Source organism: Tachypleus tridentatus, chromosome 13, assembly GCF_004210375.1.
Source record: "Tachypleus tridentatus isolate NWPU-2018 chromosome 13, ASM421037v1, whole genome shotgun sequence".
Taxonomy (NCBI): Eukaryota; Metazoa; Arthropoda; class Merostomata; order Xiphosura; family Limulidae; genus Tachypleus; species Tachypleus tridentatus.
Window position 1 is genome coordinate 78,077,512 of NC_134837.1, and position 19,147 is coordinate 78,096,658.

Genomic DNA, 19,147 nt, shown 5'->3' on the forward strand with positions numbered 1-19,147 from the left:
TTCATTATGATTACTAGACTTATCACTATTAATTTAGACATGTTTTCTATTGTGTTCAATATGAGTTATTTTATTTTTGAATATCACAGCTTGTAGGTTAAGCACTGTATAAATTTTCAAAAATGAAGTTTGCATGTAAATCATAAATATACATTTTATTTATTTCTGCTTCTTACATGACATAACATTGTGCAAAATAGTTTGGCAAATATGTATTTTTTTATGTTGGAATGACTTTCTATCATTTTTATAAGATATGTTTTAAAAACCATTTTAATACCACTATTTATAATTGTAAAATAAGGTTAGGATCAACTATTACCTTAGATTATATTACACAGTATTTTGTACTTTTCAAATGTTAGAACCCATTATGTGGTTACTGATAAATATATCAGTAATTCCAAGTACATTAAAAACCACTTCGGTAACATTCCTACATATTTTTCAGTCATGAGAGTAGTAAAAATTATAAAAGTTGATGTAATTCAATGGCTGAACAAAGATATTCATTTTAGACATAAAACAAATAACATACATGGTGTTATGACAAAACATTCAAGCTGAAAGACAAGGTTTCACAAACATTTTTTTCATGAAAAACATAATCAGTTCAGCATATATGTGTGTGTGTGTGTGTGTGTATGTATTATAGTAACAATTATAATGTTAGTTATGTAAGCACTTTGACCACATTGATAATGATATTGTATTGATAAACCTAGTTTAATGGTCTATCTTATAATGAAAATTTAGATGCTTCTTACAACATTCATTAGCTGTCTCATTTTCAGCTTAAATACTATTTTTTCTTTAGGTTTTTTTTAATGCACTGTAAAGAGAAAGGTACATATACCCTCTTAGTTATTTCATTTTCAAGTTTAAAGCAACAAATAACATCATACATGTGGCTATAAATCTTTGTGACCTGTAACCTAGCATGCAATTACTAGTCCATGCCTAAGGTAGTAATTTTAAAGTTATTAATATATATAACCTACTCACACTGTAAGGAAGTGTAACACACACTTGCATAATCAGTGGAGTTGTTTAACTGTAAATTTCAAGCATTTTACCATGGGTCTATTTGTTAAAACTCCCAGTTAATTTTAAATTACCAGTTCTTTTTTGACCTTCTAGTTACATGCAACTAAACAAAAGAAATTTCAATGATCCAAAATGTACAATATTATAATAAATCTTGCACAACTTCCACCAAAACAATAATCCTTCAGACTAGAAAAGCAGAAATTAGGTACCAAACTGATAGATGACTGCATTAGTACTTCTGGATGGATAGTGTATCTGAAAAGAACTAAATGTGGAGATTGTTACAACACCTTTACAGCAGCTATAATATCATCCACGTTTCTTTCCTGAGAGAACATCTGTTTAGAAGAGGACACCATAAGTAAACAGGAAAAGCTACAATAAAACATCTTTTGATTTATCAAAAAAAAAAAATTCTTGAGTTCCATCTCAAAATTAAGCAAAGATGAAATGTGTGATGCTGCAGTATGTTTCAAGTAAGGAAAGGGAGTTTGTAATAAACACGAAGTTCATATGCACAAGATTGATGCCTTTTCATTAATCAAGTCAGAGTAAATTTGAAACACTTAAAAGTACATAAATGTACATCTACAGCAACTGCCTGATAATTAGCATGTAGGAGTTCAAATGTATCAGAAATGGATGATCTTGTATGAAAACAGATGAGAAAATTTGAGTAATTATTTCTTTATATAAACTAAAATAACCTGACATGTTAACATACAACAAACAATACTAGCAAACGATTGTAAAATTTACTATAATAATTAATGATGTAACTATTTTTGCAGTGGGAGTTTTCTTCAACCATTGTAACCTTTGGTAGACAATGGATTAAGGGTTTGTACAGTGTTATAGTTTTTACAGATATGTTAGCAGCTCAATTACAATTGAAAGCATTCTTTTGTACACAATGGAAACCATTCTCGCATACTTTGAGAGAGACAAAAATCAACAGTTAATAGTAAATTCATTTTAATTCTGTAACTGCATATGACACTAGTAAAGGATAAGGCGTCTTTTGTTTCACGTTAATATGTTTTGTTTATGGCTTGAAAATTTATAGTTTTAAGATATGTATGTATATACACACACACACTAATGATACGCCTAAAGGGTCGCTACAATTTTAGGTATTATAACTCTCAAATTTCTAAAAAAGCAACCTTTTCGTCTACCGCCCAGTTGGTCACGTCAGCGGACCTAGCTATCACACAGCTCGAACTAGCGGTACATGATTTCACCAGTGTACTTGACTGATCCGAAGGTATTCACTTTTGATAGTGTGATAAACATATACGGATTTATATATATATAAACGGTAAATATATCATGCACGTATTTAAATATATTTCATACCCAAGAGATGGCGGTTCCTAACGATGGATACACATGACAATTTCGAAAAGTAAAGTATATACTTTATACAAGTATAACATAAAAAATTAAACAAACAAGAGTATTAAAAATTATAAATCTAAAATTGAAGTCGGAACCCTGCTACAAAAGTAATAGAACAAACATTAAAATCACAATTGCAAATTTACAAAAAAGAATCCCTACTTTAGCAGCTTTATACACTTATCTGTAGGCAAAAGTAAGGATTAATTTTTATACATTTGTGAGTGTGCTTTTAATTCTTATGAATGTTATAGCTACTGGGGATATGGCTATTATGAAAATTTATAGACGTTGTGTTCATTCGATGGGCATATAAAAGTTAAAGGAAAATAGGAATCGTTTGTTATTTGTAAAATTGTTATAAAAAGTATCCAAAATCAAATAATGCCACAATAAAATATACAAACAAGTGATAATATCTTATTAGAATCACTTTACTTGTTTGTGTAATTTTTATTCCAACAAATGTTAAATAAGTATCGAAAATAAAACAATTCTGCGAATAACCAACGATCCCAACTTTCCATTAAAACTTTTTGTTCCAACTTATATTATTAGGACAGTCCAATTATCCAGAAAAGTGTAATCAGACTAATTACAGCACTCCAAGCGTCAACTTTGATAGATCGTTTGTCTGTATTTAAGCATAAAGCTACACTGTATACTATATGTACTCTGCCCACGACAGGTATCTAAACCTTTTCTAGCATTGTAAATCAGCAGACATACTGCTGTACCGCTGGAGGACAGGACAGATTTGATAGAAAGCATGTAAACGTGTAATGTAGGGATATACCATAAGTAATGTCTTTTTGTAATATTAATATTTATTCTAAGTTTATTTTTGTTGTGTATATATACAATTTTTTACACAACACGTGGTCAAGAAAACCGTTAAGTTTATCTTGTTTCAAGTTGCCTTTGTTATTTCAAAAATATTTAATACCTGTTATCGCGAGTGGATAACATAACATACAGCGGTCATGCTTCAGGAAGTCAATTGCAATATCCCTCAATAGTTTTATTGGTAATATTTAAAGGTTACGGCTCAACATACCTGAAATGAAAAAAGAATAGTCATGTGGTGTTGTTAGGTAAATGAGAAGTTTACTTCAAGGTAAAAAAACTTCCTTTTTTGGTTGTTATTTTACCATATCTGATCCCAGCCTGATCTTGATTTTAACCTAGTAGAAGTAATATAGAAGCATCCATCTGTAGTTAAGCAAGTATGTTTTTAAATGTATAATAATAATTGTTTTCACTGTGTTTTACACTTTGTGTTCACGTTACTTATTCTTCAGCATTAATTAAGCCATTGTGAGTCCAGCATTGTTTCACAGTTCCATATCTTCTGTTTGAGGGGCTTATCTGATATATTAGCTTCAAATTAGTTTTAAAAGCTAGCATTTAGTTTACACGTTTAAAAAACATAACAATTATCGATTGCAGTAATTTCTCCGTTTTATATCATGAGTATTACTTTGTTTCTTTTCATTATTTGTTATATTTCGCAAATTTCCTCACGCACTATAATTTCCCAGCAGTTCACCACGTTAACGAAAGCTGTTTATCAAAAGACAAAAGCGTGTTACTACACACAATAATTATTAATTTTGTATCATATTAAATGCTTTATTGTGCAGCTAATTCTGTGTATTATTTATTTTTCTAATGGATCACGTGACTGCATTAATAGATTTTTCATTTTATATATATATTTTATGACTGGCAAATGTGCTGATTGTGTATGCCTATTTTTATAAACTTCAACAAAAATTATTCAGTATAACATGGAATAATACTTGATGAATTTGTTCTTGTGTCTGTTGCAAACAGTTTCAAGTGCCTGAGTAAATCATCTTTTCCCGTATCATGTTTGAATATGATATCACAGGAATTATAGTATGACTCATACGTGTTAAGCCTGAAATCGTGAGTCAATCATATAGAAATTACTGTCTGTTTTAGCCATAACAATATTCGAAAAACGATAAAAAGCACATAAATTCCCTTAAGAATAATTTAGCTTTAAAACTTTCGAACAGACTTTGACAATTGTGCTTATCGGTTCATCTCTTGAAGATAAATCTTTATTTCTGGCCAAATTTTGACGCATGTCTATTGTCCTTTGTAAGACTACCTATAGGTGATCTATTTTCGGTGCTAAACTAGACAATATACACTAGAAGAATGACCAAAAATCATGTTTACCCCAGTCTCAGTTGCAAATGCAAGGTTGAAAGGTGTGATGTTTGCAAACTTTGTGGATGCTTCTGTTGAGGCAATCAGAAAGAGAAGTTGTTCAAAAACGTTTGAATCTAATCATAAAAGACCAAACACCTGTGAAGTTAAAAAACAAAACCAGTAAGAAGTAACTGAAGAATATTGGTTGTTGTTTCTACTAAGCACACATTGTGTCCTAGATATTATATACATGTTGAACATTATTCTTACAGTGCAAATCAAGGTCAAAAAGGGATGGACATGAAGACGGGTAGCCTTGCTTTGGGAAGACTTTTCATCAACGCCAAAACATTATTTTGAGAGTTTCGTTGCATATCTCGAAATAATCGATTGAACCATATATTTTCACAAATTTGTATACGAGAAATTGGTCTGGAAAATTTCCTCTTGCTTAAAGCTGCCACCAAAATTAATTGATTTATGATCAACTTATTATTTTAAGATTAAAACATTTAATATTTAGTGTGAATGGCCACTGAATCGTAAAAAACTATAAACTTCTGAACATGTTACGAAATGCATGGTTAAAATAGATGGCTTGGAAATGCTATCAAACCAGCTGCTAGGTGGCGAGATTAAAAGTTCATCGTACTCGTAGTCGTAGACATAGGGAATAAGCTTAGTGATATATAGTCTTTGACGTATTTACAGGCGCTATCTATTAGGCCAAAATATAATTATTTCCAGGTTCAATGCGCCTAAATACTGTTTAATCAGCTCCTTAAAAACAGCTCTTCTGAAATATCTTAATCGTCAGTGGTACTATGTTAATTAAAGTCCAGAATTTTAGCTATTACCACACCAAGATAATAATCCAATATAAATTAACTAGAAGAGAACAACAACATTCTTTATATCTCCGTGGGACAAATTGAACAATTAATAACTACGAGACACTAAAAACACATTAAAATATATCTCTTGATGAAATACTAATATTTTGGCTATAATATAATGATGGATAGCAATTCTACTTTCTATTGACAAGAAATTTTTGTTGTCATGAGATGAAAGTGTTTCAACTCAAATGTTTTCTAATAAATACAGATGCTGGACTTAACAACAGGCGTATACGTTAAAAAACGACGAAACAAAAAATAAACATTTCACAGTGCTACTACAAAGGACATTTGACGTAGTTTCAAACAAAAGATGATCACTAATACAGGTCATGCCACATTGCTATGGATTTTCTAGGGTTCTGCAACATAACCTCCCAATGAGATGTTCCTTTATCACTTTCATTTTCACCCAAACTACAGGCACCCAAATGGAGAGAATTACCATGGTGACACTTAACAACATTTACCACAAGGTTACAATGTTTCAAGTCTTCTTCCGATACATCAAAACTTAATGCTTCGTTCCACACTGGATTTTTAGATCCTTTTTTGGTTGTCTTCTTCTTTTTCATCCTTTTATCTCGGTATGTAAGACAAACTTTCACATAAGAATCTTGAAAAAGGAAAGACATCAGTTACTTACAGTCATATGCGATTTTCCATTACACGTATAACTAAGTTTATGAGGAATCAACCACCAGGTTTGTTTTCGAATTTCGCGCAAAGCTACACGAGGGCTATCTGCGCTAGCCTTCCCTAATTTAGCAGTGTAAGACAGGAGGAAAGGCAACTAGTCATCACCACCCACTGTCAACTCTTGGGCTGCTCTTTTACCAACGAATAGTGGGATTGACCGTAATATTATAACGTCCTCACGGCTGAAAGGACGAGCATATTTGACGTAACTGAGATTCAAGCCCGCGACCCTCCAATTACGAGTCAAGTGTCTTAACCACCTAGCCATGCCGGGCGCAACTATCAGGTCATTCAACATACAAATTTTACTCCTTTTGTTTTACGTCGTCGCGATGACGTAATTTTACGTCTCTTTGATTACAAAACTGTTGCATTAACCGATAGTTTTTTGTTTTCTAACAATTCTGTATTTAATTTTACTGAATAAGTTAAGAAAAATGAAAAATTTATATATCAAAAATTTAAGAAAATGTCAAATTTCGAGGGTTCTCTGTGTTAGCCGTCTGTAACTTTGAAGTGATAGAATAGAGGGAAGGCAGGTAGTCAACACCATCCACTACCAACGCTTGAGATACTCTGTATCAAAGACTAGTAGAATTCACTGTCATTCTATTTTATGCCTCCATGGTTGAAAAGGCGAGCATATGCAATAACAGGATTTGAAAAACGTAACATTAAAAACGCTCAAGACATTGATTTAGAATCGTTATGTATTGTGTACTTGCACATCTTAATAACTACTGAATAAAAAATATATATTATTTTCATAACGATACTTATCAGAATTTACAAGTGTACAAGTGAGAACATTTATAACATTTATACTCAACACTAGTCTTCCTTAATAACACTTTTGAAACAGTTATAATAAACATAGAAACCGGAACTCGAGGAATATTATGATGTGATAATGTGTTGTTAAGTCTATGTAAATATTTTCAAATAAATCAACTTTAATAAAGTTTAGAATTTTTAAGTTGAAATATAAAAGTATGACAGTGTTACAAAACTGTAAAATAAACTCCAAAGCTAAATTTTAGCTTTTTATAATCTGTGTGCTTAATTTTACGATCACAATAACAAAATTCATTCAAAATTAAATTATGATAAAAACAATGGCTTCTACAAGTTTACAGAAGGGTATGTTCATAAAACTATTACAAGGAAGAGTGTAACGGCCTTTAGCCCTTTTTCCAACTACTGATTATGTTCTACATCAGTGTTTCCCAAAGTAAAACTTTTTCTGAAAAGTCACGAAAAATGGGCCGCAAAGAAACACGTTGAATTAATTTTAATTCTAAATAAATAATAAGCCGATAAAAATTATGTTTAATTAAATAATACAGTATGTCGAAAGAAGATGTTATTGTTTTTGTACGCACTTGTATTTCAATCACCATGCTAAAGTTATAGGTTGGGGAGTGGGGCTCAAACTTTTTTTTATTCACATCAAGGGAGCCACAGCCTAAAATATTTTGGGTACCATAGTTTTATATAATTACACTTGTTATGGGTTATTTATTTGCTGCGCAATTTTTACTGCAGGAGACTTTTGAACAACTCACTAAGATCGCTGTTTTTGTTTTCATGTTTTCCAGAACTATAGTATTTAGAGTTCATCTTGGCATTTTTCTAAACTTATAACTTACAACCATTATACGCCCCTTAGAAAAGCTTTCTAAACATACTTTCAACCATTTTTCAAATGTTTTATCATTAGTAGAGCGATAATAATGTGCTTGAACTATTACAGACGTATATTTAACGTAGCACCATTTTCCTGGTTTTCATTTGTGATATACCACGCATGTAGCTTTCGACAGTTCATCTTCACTTGGGCTACATTCTTTAAGATAAGCACATATAGATGATTCTTGTTTTGTGTTCATAGACGTGAACCGGTGCTTATGTAAAGTTTTAGTGGAGGTTACTACTTAAACTTCAAGGGATTGCTCTGTTATCCAGTTATTTCCAGTTACAATATATATATTATTATTAACTTACTTCCAGTAAGCGACTAGTAGTCAGTTGTGGAATAGCCCGATTTCCGTGATGAAATTACGTCTTCCCTTACTATATCAAAACGGTTCAATAGTATGTATATAAATATAACAGTCTTGTGACATAACCTTCCAAGAACTTTAAATTTTAAAGATCTGTAAATCACAACACTTTAAAAAAATCAAGGTTTACCATCTCTATACACTCAAATTACGGAGATGGCCAAGAGCAAGGTGATTGGATATGCTAATTGTTACCATAGTTTGTGAACAATCCTGCCCACCTAAAACATAATAAAATAGTCTATGGTTATTTTATGCGTTAACAAAACTACACAAAATCTACTCTCAGTCAGTTAAATACAAGAGCAAGTAAAATATTTATACTGAATATGAGGCCATATTTCGTAGCTATACTAGGAATCAAAGAACACAAGCCACTTTCAAATTATTACTGAGGAGGAAAAACGTTACACTTAATTACCTTTGAACTTTTACTTATCTACAAAGCAATACATGCAACTTATTTTTAATTTATTTGGATTTATGAAAAAAAAATAATACCGTAAATTTTAGAACGATAGTAGCAAAAACTAACAAACAAAAATCATATATGAAGTCCAGATTGGACGACTGCCAGATCACCATAGCTATAGGTTTGATTACCAGTTGGTCCTGATTTTAACATATCATAAACCGCCTTTTTAATGCCCTTTACACGAAAGGAAGCTTTCAACAGGTAATTACAGCCTGTAAGTCATTTTGTGAGGTAAGAAAAACTCAATGCACTGCATTATTTTGCCAACAGATGAACACATTTTCTGAGTCTTTAATTAGGTTTGATTTTGAAAGAGCATTTTTTTTAATTATTTAAAGCATGGGAATTTAAGGCAAAATCTAAAATCCGTAATGAATAACTCTGTATCGCAAACAACTGTTGAAGAATTAAAACTACAAACAAACACAATTATTAAATAACACAATTTGGTTAATCGATGCTTGGCCTCAGATTTTATTAATTTAATTTAATATCAATGCACTTACAAAACATGATAGCCAGTAACTGTTAACAATAGCTTGTTCTTAAACAACCTGAGAATTATTAGCTTTCTAAGCAGTAGGCTTTCTGTTACGCAGTTCTTCTAGTGAAAAGTAAAGTATTCATGAAATGAAGGATATTTGCAGTAGATACATCATACATGAGATTGAAAGAGGATGAAGTGATCTTATGAAGAAAAATATTTTTAAAGGAATTCTACCACATCTTTACAAGAGTCCAGATAAACTTCATATTCAGAAATTTGAAGCTACTATCTCATCTCTCTCTACTTCAACCCTGAATTTAAAAAATACCATATTGAAAGTTTTATGTTCTTTCTAGAAGATATTCAACTGTTTAACTAAGGAAATAATTTTTTCAAAATGTAACGATTTTTTTAGATGTAACTGAAAAATGATGTATCGATAACGATCTTATGTGCCCTTGATCTTTCAAAGATTTGGGAAATAAAGCATTAAAAGCTGGTAAGTTGTATCAGCTTACTAAAATTAAAGTGAAATTGAATTTATTTTACAGTTATTTTAATTTTGTTTTTCTGTAAAAAAGAATAACAAAAATTATCGCTAAAAAATTCCACAAACAATGGATACGAGATATAACGCGTAATATTTGTGAAATGAGATAAAACAATAGCCACTTTAAAAACAGTTAAGATCAAAATTTTTAAGTTTAACTGCTAAACCCGATACAGACAACGTTTCACCGAGTTAAGGACATTTCTAGCTTTGAGTGTTGGAAATAGTTTTTATTTTCATACGCATTGATATGCCATTTTGAAACAAAACGTTAAGGCTGTCGTGCTTTTAACCTACATATTTCTACAGTTTTAATTTTGAAATACAACACTGACAACTAACATATATCAAATGTGATATCAGCTTTTACATTTAACTATAAATAATAAATCGACTAAATTGTGCATTATAATATTATATGGCACGCAATTGGAGCGTAACATTTTGGTGTCGAATGTATCGTAGTCGAAGATATATAATCTAAATCTATCTCATGAACATTCTTAAAAATCAAATTCAGCTCTGCAATTTAATAGCAGTTTTTATACACCATAATTTTACTCCTATTAGAATAAGCTACCAGGTTTATTACAAATATACGATTACGACGAAAATACTGTTGATAACTTACCATGTACTTTATATTCTGACGGCATCAAATTCGAAGCTTTTAGTATAACGACAGTCAATCGTCCAGCAGAAGGTAAGTAATTGAGAGACAGCAAAAGTTCAGGCCTATTTTTAGACACCTGGCAAGATAGAACAACGTCGTGAAATAAAATATTAAAAGATGTAACTAAAAATCAATATTTTATACAAGTACAATGTTTATTTTCTGTTTCAGAAATTTCTCCAATAATGTTTTCATTATCGATTGTTTTAAGTGTTATGCAAATAAACAAACAAATATAATATTTTCCTGGTGTTTACCTATCATTCAGATTAATGCTGGAAATAAACGATCTTATAACACCAAAATGTTACTTTTACTTAAATATACACTCAACGTTTCGTTTTATAATTTCTTCAGGAGCGTCCAGTTTTGGTCTGTGTTTTAGTGTAAACTATGCACGTAATCCTCATTTTGTCTATCAATGTTTCAGTTTGATAGCATAATTTTCAAATTCACCTGTTCCATTTTGGTGATGTCACTCCACACTTCAACATCCGTAGTGACGTCAAAATTACACATCTGTACTTTCACTTCTCCCGTGATGCCGTTTCGTGAGAATCTATCGTAATCAAATATCTGTAACAAAAGCACTTTTTCAGGTAACTCTTCGAAAGAAACTGGAATCTTGAAGATTTCATCAAACACGGGATCTATGGAGTTTCTGCAAATATTTGTCTGTCTTTGTTTGCTGTCAACCTCTGGTAACAAAGTTACTTTGACATAAGGATCGTTGAAACCATTTTCTGATACAGTTCCCAAATCCTGAGCTGATAAAGAAAAAGACCGTTTAATTTCTTTTTGCTCATGAGGAGGTTTACAGGTTCTGTTTTAAAAAATAAAATATAAGTGAAGTTACTCCCTACGTAAAATATGTGTTATCTACTTTTGGTTAGAAAAAGGAATTAAATCGTTATTTGGAACGATAGTTGAGTGTTCGTGGTAACATGAATAGTTTTAAGCTGAAAACATTTGTTTATTTATTAATTTATATAAATAATGACATTGAAGTTATCTCTGATATTTTGTTTTTGCACTCGGGAAAAAAATCTAAAATATTCATGGTGAGAACTCTCCAATTTAGAATATTAACAACAGTCGATAGTTTTTCTAGAACGAAGCTAGTTTAATGCTCTAATTTCAGCTTCTTATTCTCATAAAAAGAAGAATTTGAACTCTGTGTTTTTATGATAAATGAAATATGTCTCCGAGTTTCGACCTTCAGGTCAACCTGAAGATGACCTGAGAAGGTCGAAACGTTGTTCTCTGCTTTATCAGTAAAAGTTTTTAATACCCATACCAGCCGTCCTGAAACACATTTTTACTTCACGTGGGTTTCTCGTTATCACGAATAAGTGTATTTCTATTATTGTTTATGTTATTGTGTTTTATCTTTTACAGTTTTCCAAGTAACCAAAAAATATTTGATTAATAATTTGAAGGAATAGTTTAGTTTCATGTAGCACGTCTGAGCTATTATATTTTACAGGAATAATTATTAAATGGGTCTAATACTTATTTATAAACTGCATCACTAACAATCAGAAAGCTATTTCAGTACTAAGAATATTAAATAACAATAAACGAAGTTTGACTCAAAAGTTTATCAAAAAGTAGTCCTTATGCTAACACTAATGTCCAAATCATTGTGAACCCCCTACCTGGTCGACAAAACGTTAAGTTTCAATACCGGCGATAAAATGAGCCAGATAGCCCATTGTGTAACTTTGTGTTTTAACGACAAACAACCAACCTCTAAATGATAAATGAAAAAAAAAGAAACAAGCCGACACTGAAGTTTTGCTGTCATTTTGCGTACTGTTTTGTAATTATTAAAATAATACCTTTTACGCAATTACTATAAAACCACACAGTATAAATAAAGCATCACAAATAGTTAGGAAAACAGTGAATATCATGCAACTGTTCCCACAATATAATATGTAAATAGCTTGCACTAAAATATATTACGCGTGGTTAGATAGTTTACTTTGTGATTGGTTGCTATTCAACCAATCAGACTATGCCATTTCCGCATAATACATGTAAAAGTACAAACAGTGAAATATTTGAAATAGTAGCATGATGAGTGCACGTGAAATTCCACGTGAAAACTGCGTAAAAATAAAAATATTGACTGATGGAAGAAATAGATTCAAACAAAACTTTATGTTTTAGTACGAAATATATGGAAACTGTGAAAATAATGTGTGAATATAGTATTGTTCATTATAAAAGCGGTCGAAATAGAAACCATAAAATTGTCAAAAGTGACGTTAAATAATTTTTGGGTATAATCTTTATTTCAAGTAGTATACAACTGTATAGTAGAGATTTTACCAGTGATATGGCTGTTGGTATAAATGTGGATGTTACCTCCAGAACTAAGACACACATTAGCACAAAGTGATCTTAATAGATGTGAAACTGCTCAACAATCACTGCTTTAGAAAAGTAATCAAACCTAAAGTCTTAAATAGACCTCAGACTTCAAAAATTGGGATAAACAAAGCTGGAGAAAAACGAGACAACATTCAAGTTGTTTGACAACAATAAATGGTACATTTTTTTGATGGCAAAACGATATCACAGTCAACGTACGACATCTATGGTGAAGCATGCTAATGATCAATACAATCATAAGCTGCATCTAAGCCAATGGTATTGAAAATCTTCATGAAATTCATGGTATTCTGACTACCGAAAGGTACATACACGTTCTTATCCACCATGTCATTCCATAAGAAACAATTCCTGTTAAGAAACAAATCATAAGCATCCATGTAGTGAAACGATGTCTGTGTGTTTCAATAATTGTATTCAATGACGTATGTGTCAGTGAAAAACCTAATTTATATTCATTTAATAGTTTAACTTGCTTTCACTAACTTTAAAAAGTATAAATATCCAATTACAATCAATCAGAAAATCAGCAAAAATATCCGGTTAATATGACTCTAATTTATTGGGTTATTACAGTTAAGTAAGGAATATAAATTCGTTTTTGGAAATTGAATTCCCCGTCGTTAACAGTTTTACAAGAATAATTTTTAAAAGTCTTTCTCAGGCTCTTTCATGTTCTCAATAGTATTAAATTGCTACTTTTTAAATCAAATCATACTACGTCGTGGACTATTTTCAATCTTGAAGTTTTAAAGTAACTTTAATATAAGCTAATAATTGGTTCTCATGATCACCTTCAATCACGTGGACTACAAGATCCGATCGATTAAAATCATACTTCAATCGAAAATGCAGTCGGCCATGTTTGGTCGCTTCCTCGTTGTCGCTTGAGTGGAAAAATACCATGTCCTTTTTTGTGTACAGATCCGGTTGTATGACTCCTGGAAATAAACAAGAAAATTCAATAATAAGAAAAACAACGATAGTTTTCTTTCCAGGAAAATACTGTATTTGTTTGTTTATTTAGAATTACGCACAAAGCTAGAGAATGAGCTATCTGTGCTCTACACACCACGGGTATCGAAACTCGGTTTTAGTGGTGTGAGTGCGCAGATATACGGCTGTATCACTGAAGGGGGGTAGATGAGTTGTAATAAAAATGTAGTTTTCAACACCCAAAATATTATTGAATATTCTGTTGTTGATACTTTTCAAACGCTATCACTACTTTAGTCAACGGATAGAAGTAACAAGTATGTTTTACGTTAATTGTTTGAATTATTGGTGAATAAGACATATTTGTTTTAAATGAACTAAATCAGATTTGTAGAGAAAAAAGAACGAAAAAATGAATTTCACTCCGTGAACAGTTGTATAATTAACTGACGAGTTCAAGTTACATTTAAGCACTAATTAAACGACATATATTAAAACCTGCGATTTTCTAAGCGCTTTGCTAAACTTTTGAAACTTTATGTGATTCCAATGAATTATTCGATTAGGTTTATTCAGAAAGTATTGACTTAAAATGTTTATTATTATTTCTTCACTCTTTTTATAAAATTGAATAAAATGATATACATTTTGTAGCAACAATATATTATGTTCCAATATTGACAAATTCGCTTGTCATTAACAGAAACTGATTTTTAATTTTTTTAAAATGTAATTCACATCAAATTGTCAGTAGTATGACATTCCTAAAGGAAAATCTATAGTAAAATCGATGTATGTTTGCCGTCTTCTTCACCTTAAAATGTTCATTATGCAATTTGAAGAAAGTGGTTGAAAGATTTAATTTTCAGCTGAAGCAGCTTTAGTGAGATTGAAATCAAATTCAATGATAATGTTAACATAACAACATGGTGTGAACAGCACTTTATATTATAAGTAGTTAGCCCTACCCCACTTCAGATGCGGATGTTGTACGTCACCAGAGGGTGCTACATGCGTGTCGATCTTTGAATTTCGGGCAAACCTACACGAGGGCCATCTGCGCTAGCCGTTCCTAATTTAGCAGTGTAAAACTAGAGGGAAAACATATAGTCATCACCACCCACAGACAACTCTGGAGCTACTCTTTTACCAACGAATAGTGGGATTGATCGTCACTTTATAACGTCCCCATGGCTGAAAGAGCAAGTATATGTGGTGTGACGGGGATTCAAACTGAACTATAATAGAGAATTTATAAAGGTTTGTAATGGGGTGAATAAATTATAATTTACGGACATCCTGTAGAATATTCATGAATTCCCCGATATTTTCTTATATCGCATTAAACAACTCCAATGATATCCAAGATTTGATGAGAAATGGAATTATTAGATACAAATCTCTAATGATAGATGCTAATGTGAATATAATTAAATCAAATTGTTTAGTAATAAATTAAAACCATAAAGTTTTGTTTTGGTTTTGAATTTCGCACAAAGCTACTCGAGGGCTCTCTGTGCTAGCCGTCCCTAATTTAGCAGTGTAAGACGAGAGGGAAGGCAGCTAATCATCACCACCCACCGCCAACTCTTGGGCTACTCTTTTACCGACGAATAGTGGGATTAACTGTCACATTATAACGATCCCACGGCTGAAAGGGCGAGCATGTTTGGCGCGAAGGGGACGCGAACCCGCGACCCTCAGATTACGACGTGCACGTCTTAATACGCTTGGCCATGCCAAGCCCTTGAAACCATAAAGTGCTTATTAATACTACCAAATATCATTTATAACTATTGAATGGGTCTTATCATTTAACTTTTCTGTTATTGTTTTTCTAACTTTTAATTTACGACATAGCCTTCATAAGCCGCGGAACATGCTTTAGAATCTCATCTGTGTTAGCTAACCCTAATGTTTGATTAAAAGCAGTAACATAACAGGTGTTCGGTGCTGCTGACCTCTGGTCAACAATTATACTTCGAGGCTCTTTCTTATTTAGCCGTTTATACTCCATAAGATATCGTTCTGGTTTTAAAAACCCAATAAAATATTTTGTTTGTCCTCTACTCTTTGTACAGATAACACATAAGAACTGTTTCATATTATTCGTTGTCGCTCTCTAGACCAGATGACAATGAAAAATTTCAGTAATGTCAATAGAACATAAAGCTATAAGACATCATTCTCCTGTAAACGTTAATATGATAACATAGAAACTTCCATAAATAATAAACCAATAAAGAGACTGACAACAGAGTCGCAGCTCTGAACACAATGGAAACTGATACCACTTTATGTGTCAAAACTACAGTGATTTGTCGTAACTGATATTACAGTAGTGTTTAATGTGTCATCCTGTATAAGTTGTGGAACTTATCGTGGGAGTATATTCATACAAATACAGATAACTCAGTGTTAAAGGATAATTGGATATCGAGTTAAAAAGACATTTCTTGCTGCGTCTATCAAAATAGGCTTTGTTTGTTTATTAAATTTCGTGAGAAGTTGCTCGAAAGTTATTTCCGTTAACCATCCCTCCTGATTACGAAGTGATAGACTAGAAAGATGGTAGCTAATCAACACCACCCACAACACTCTTTTATCAGTGAAAAGTTGAATTAACCATTACATTACAACGATCCTATTGCTGAAAGAGCGAGTATGTTCGGTGATGAGATTCAACTTCGAGAGAGCTGTAAATAGTTAGTCAAGCGCCTTAACCACCAAACAGGCCACCTTAATTAAAATAGGAAACATTCCATATGTTTTAATTAGTTTTTAGTGTTATGATGCTTAATTAAAATTGAATATTGAACCCATTTAACAAATAATATAAGCGTTAAATATAAATCGATACCCAGGGTCCTGTCATAAGGCTAGAGATACGGAAATCCTCATACCCTATTTATATGGTCTAACAGATTTACTGTTTACATTTATTTCAGTATTTGTCTTTGTTTCAGTTTAATATATATTTAGAAGTGCATGCAACGTATATTGTTAAATGTGTATTGCGAAAGTCCCGCTTATTCTCTAAATTTATAGAATATTCTCGAGCGTAAGAATCAACAATATACGTATGAAAAATACCAGTGATTCCCAATATTATTGCCAGGTGAATTTTCGAGAATCTCGCCTAACGAGTATAAAAGATAGCTATCTCAAGACGCTAGAAGACAGTTTAATAATTGTTGGTCTGCTACAGTCACTATACTATAAACTTCGGAAGCTATAATTGTGATTAACACTTATTAATCGGAAAAATGCAGATATCTGACTAGGAACGTTTACGGATTTCGAACTTTACGAACTGTTTAATTTCAGTGAATTAACTTCGGACGTTAGTATTTCTACGAAGATAGCATAACTTCAGCGGTGAAATCTTACGTGTGCCTGTGAAGCAGCTAGCGAGCTTCATCGTCAAGTGTATCAACATAGGATTAATTCGCTCTTCGTGAAGTTTCGATGAAAGATTTATTTCTGAACCACATAGAGGACAGAGTATTATTTGTAAGTTTGTAAAATGCTTGTATATGAACTGTTATTTGCAATACATTTTATCATAAATTGCATTGTTGTTTGTATATTCAAATATATTTGTGTTAAGAAAGAAATTGTATGTATCAATCGTATTGGTAAATATCATAATTTTGATGTATATCGACATTCAATTAACTTCTAAGTTAAAATTAAAATATCCGGCTTTTTAAAATCATGATACGCAATAAATCGGAGGCTTGTTTGTTTGTTTGTTTTGAATTTCGCGCAAAGCTACTCGAGGGCTATCTGCGCTAACCGTCCTAATTTAGCAGTGTAAGGCTAGAGGGAAGGCAGCTACTCATCACCACCCACCGCCAACTCTTGAGCTACTCTTTTACCAACGAATAGTGGGACTGACCGTCACATTATAACGCCGCCCCACAGCTGAAAGGGCGAGCATATTTGGTGTGACGAGGATTCAAACCCGCGACCCTCAGATTACGACGTGCACGTCTTAATACGCTTGGCCATGCCGGGCCCCAAATTGGAGGCTTGTCCGAGATAAATTATGAAACGTAACAATAGCTACATTTATATCTGCGAAGTGGCTTCTCTCCCCACAGTTATAAATATTCTATGCATTGAAACAAGAAACATTAGATTTTAAATTCACAGCTCGCTGAATCAAACAATAACTTACAACCTAGTTAAAGATAAACATAAAAGTTATTATTCAATATTTTAGATGCTGCTGAGCAACCCCCGCTAGTACAGCAGTAAAGCTACGGATTTACAACGCTAAGATCAGCGGGTCGATTCCTCTTGGTGGGCTCAGCAGATAGCCCAATGTGTCTTTGCTATAAGAAAACACACACACACGTGCCCCTGAATTAAATATATAAACGTATATTTATAAATAAATGCATGGAATATTAACTACATGCTTACTTCCTTAATATTTATTTATTATATACTTAATTTAACTTCAAGGAAAGCGTTAATATAATATACCCTTAATTTAACAATATTACTACATATGCTTAATTTAACCGAGGAAACCGTTATTATTACGTGCCTGTAATTCAATCTCAAAAAAGTGTTAATCTCACATACCTTCATTTTAGCCTCAAGGAAACTGTTAACATCGCTTATTTTAAGCTTAAACCTGAAAAAACATAAATATCACATTCTCCAGAGTTAACCACGAGGAGAGTTTAATCTCAAACATCCTTAATTAATTTGTTTGTTTGTTTTTTGCGCCAAAGTGTACATACTACATATATTGCAATAATGGCTTAATAACCACTGAATTTTGTACTAAATGTCCAATTGCTAATTTTTGAATAGGTTGTGTTTGTTGACGGTAACTGTAACAGTCTTTGAAAAAATTGCTTCTTTTTTCACAGAAGTTTATAGCTCTGTTGGGTGCATCTATTAATTCTCTCAACACACTCAACAGAACTACAGTTCCTGTGGCAAAGGCTTAAAGTTTTCAACAGGTTGTTTTGAGCTAAACCATAAAGATTATATCTGCTGAAAAAGTCACATTATGAGCTGTTTTTTTTTTCAATTTGCACGATCGTGATAGATTTAATGTTATATATTTATTTTAATATCGACGTTTGTGTAACTTAAATTATATAATTAAAATGCATGTAACATATATTACTGTGTGTATTGCAAAATTCTCGCCTATCCACTAAAATTGTAGGAGATCCTCGAGAGTAAGAATCAACAATATATATGTATGGCTGGTATGGGTTGAGAAAATTTTTTTATGTAGAGGAGCGAACAACGTTTCGACCTTTTTCGGTCATCATCAGGTTCACAAAGAAAGAAAGAAAGAA

At 32.0% G+C, this 19,147-nt stretch overlaps 1 protein-coding gene across 1 annotated transcript in view; it reads right to left on the bottom strand.

The window, feature by feature from the left end:
- Positions 1-138: 138 nt before the first annotated feature.
- Positions 139-19,147, bottom strand: part of LOC143237195 (synaptotagmin-1-like) — a 61,551-nt gene continuing 42,542 nt past the window's right edge. Inside the window, exons 5-8 of the mRNA XM_076476177.1 lie at positions 13,676-13,822; positions 10,938-11,248; positions 10,440-10,557; positions 139-6,150 (exon numbers count right to left, since the gene is read on the bottom strand). Coding sequence (XP_076332292.1) covers positions 5,855-6,150; positions 10,440-10,557; positions 10,938-11,248; positions 13,676-13,822 — 872 coding nt within the window. The 3' untranslated portion in view covers positions 139-5,854. The remainder of the gene's footprint in view (positions 6,151-10,439; positions 10,558-10,937; positions 11,249-13,675; positions 13,823-19,147) is intronic.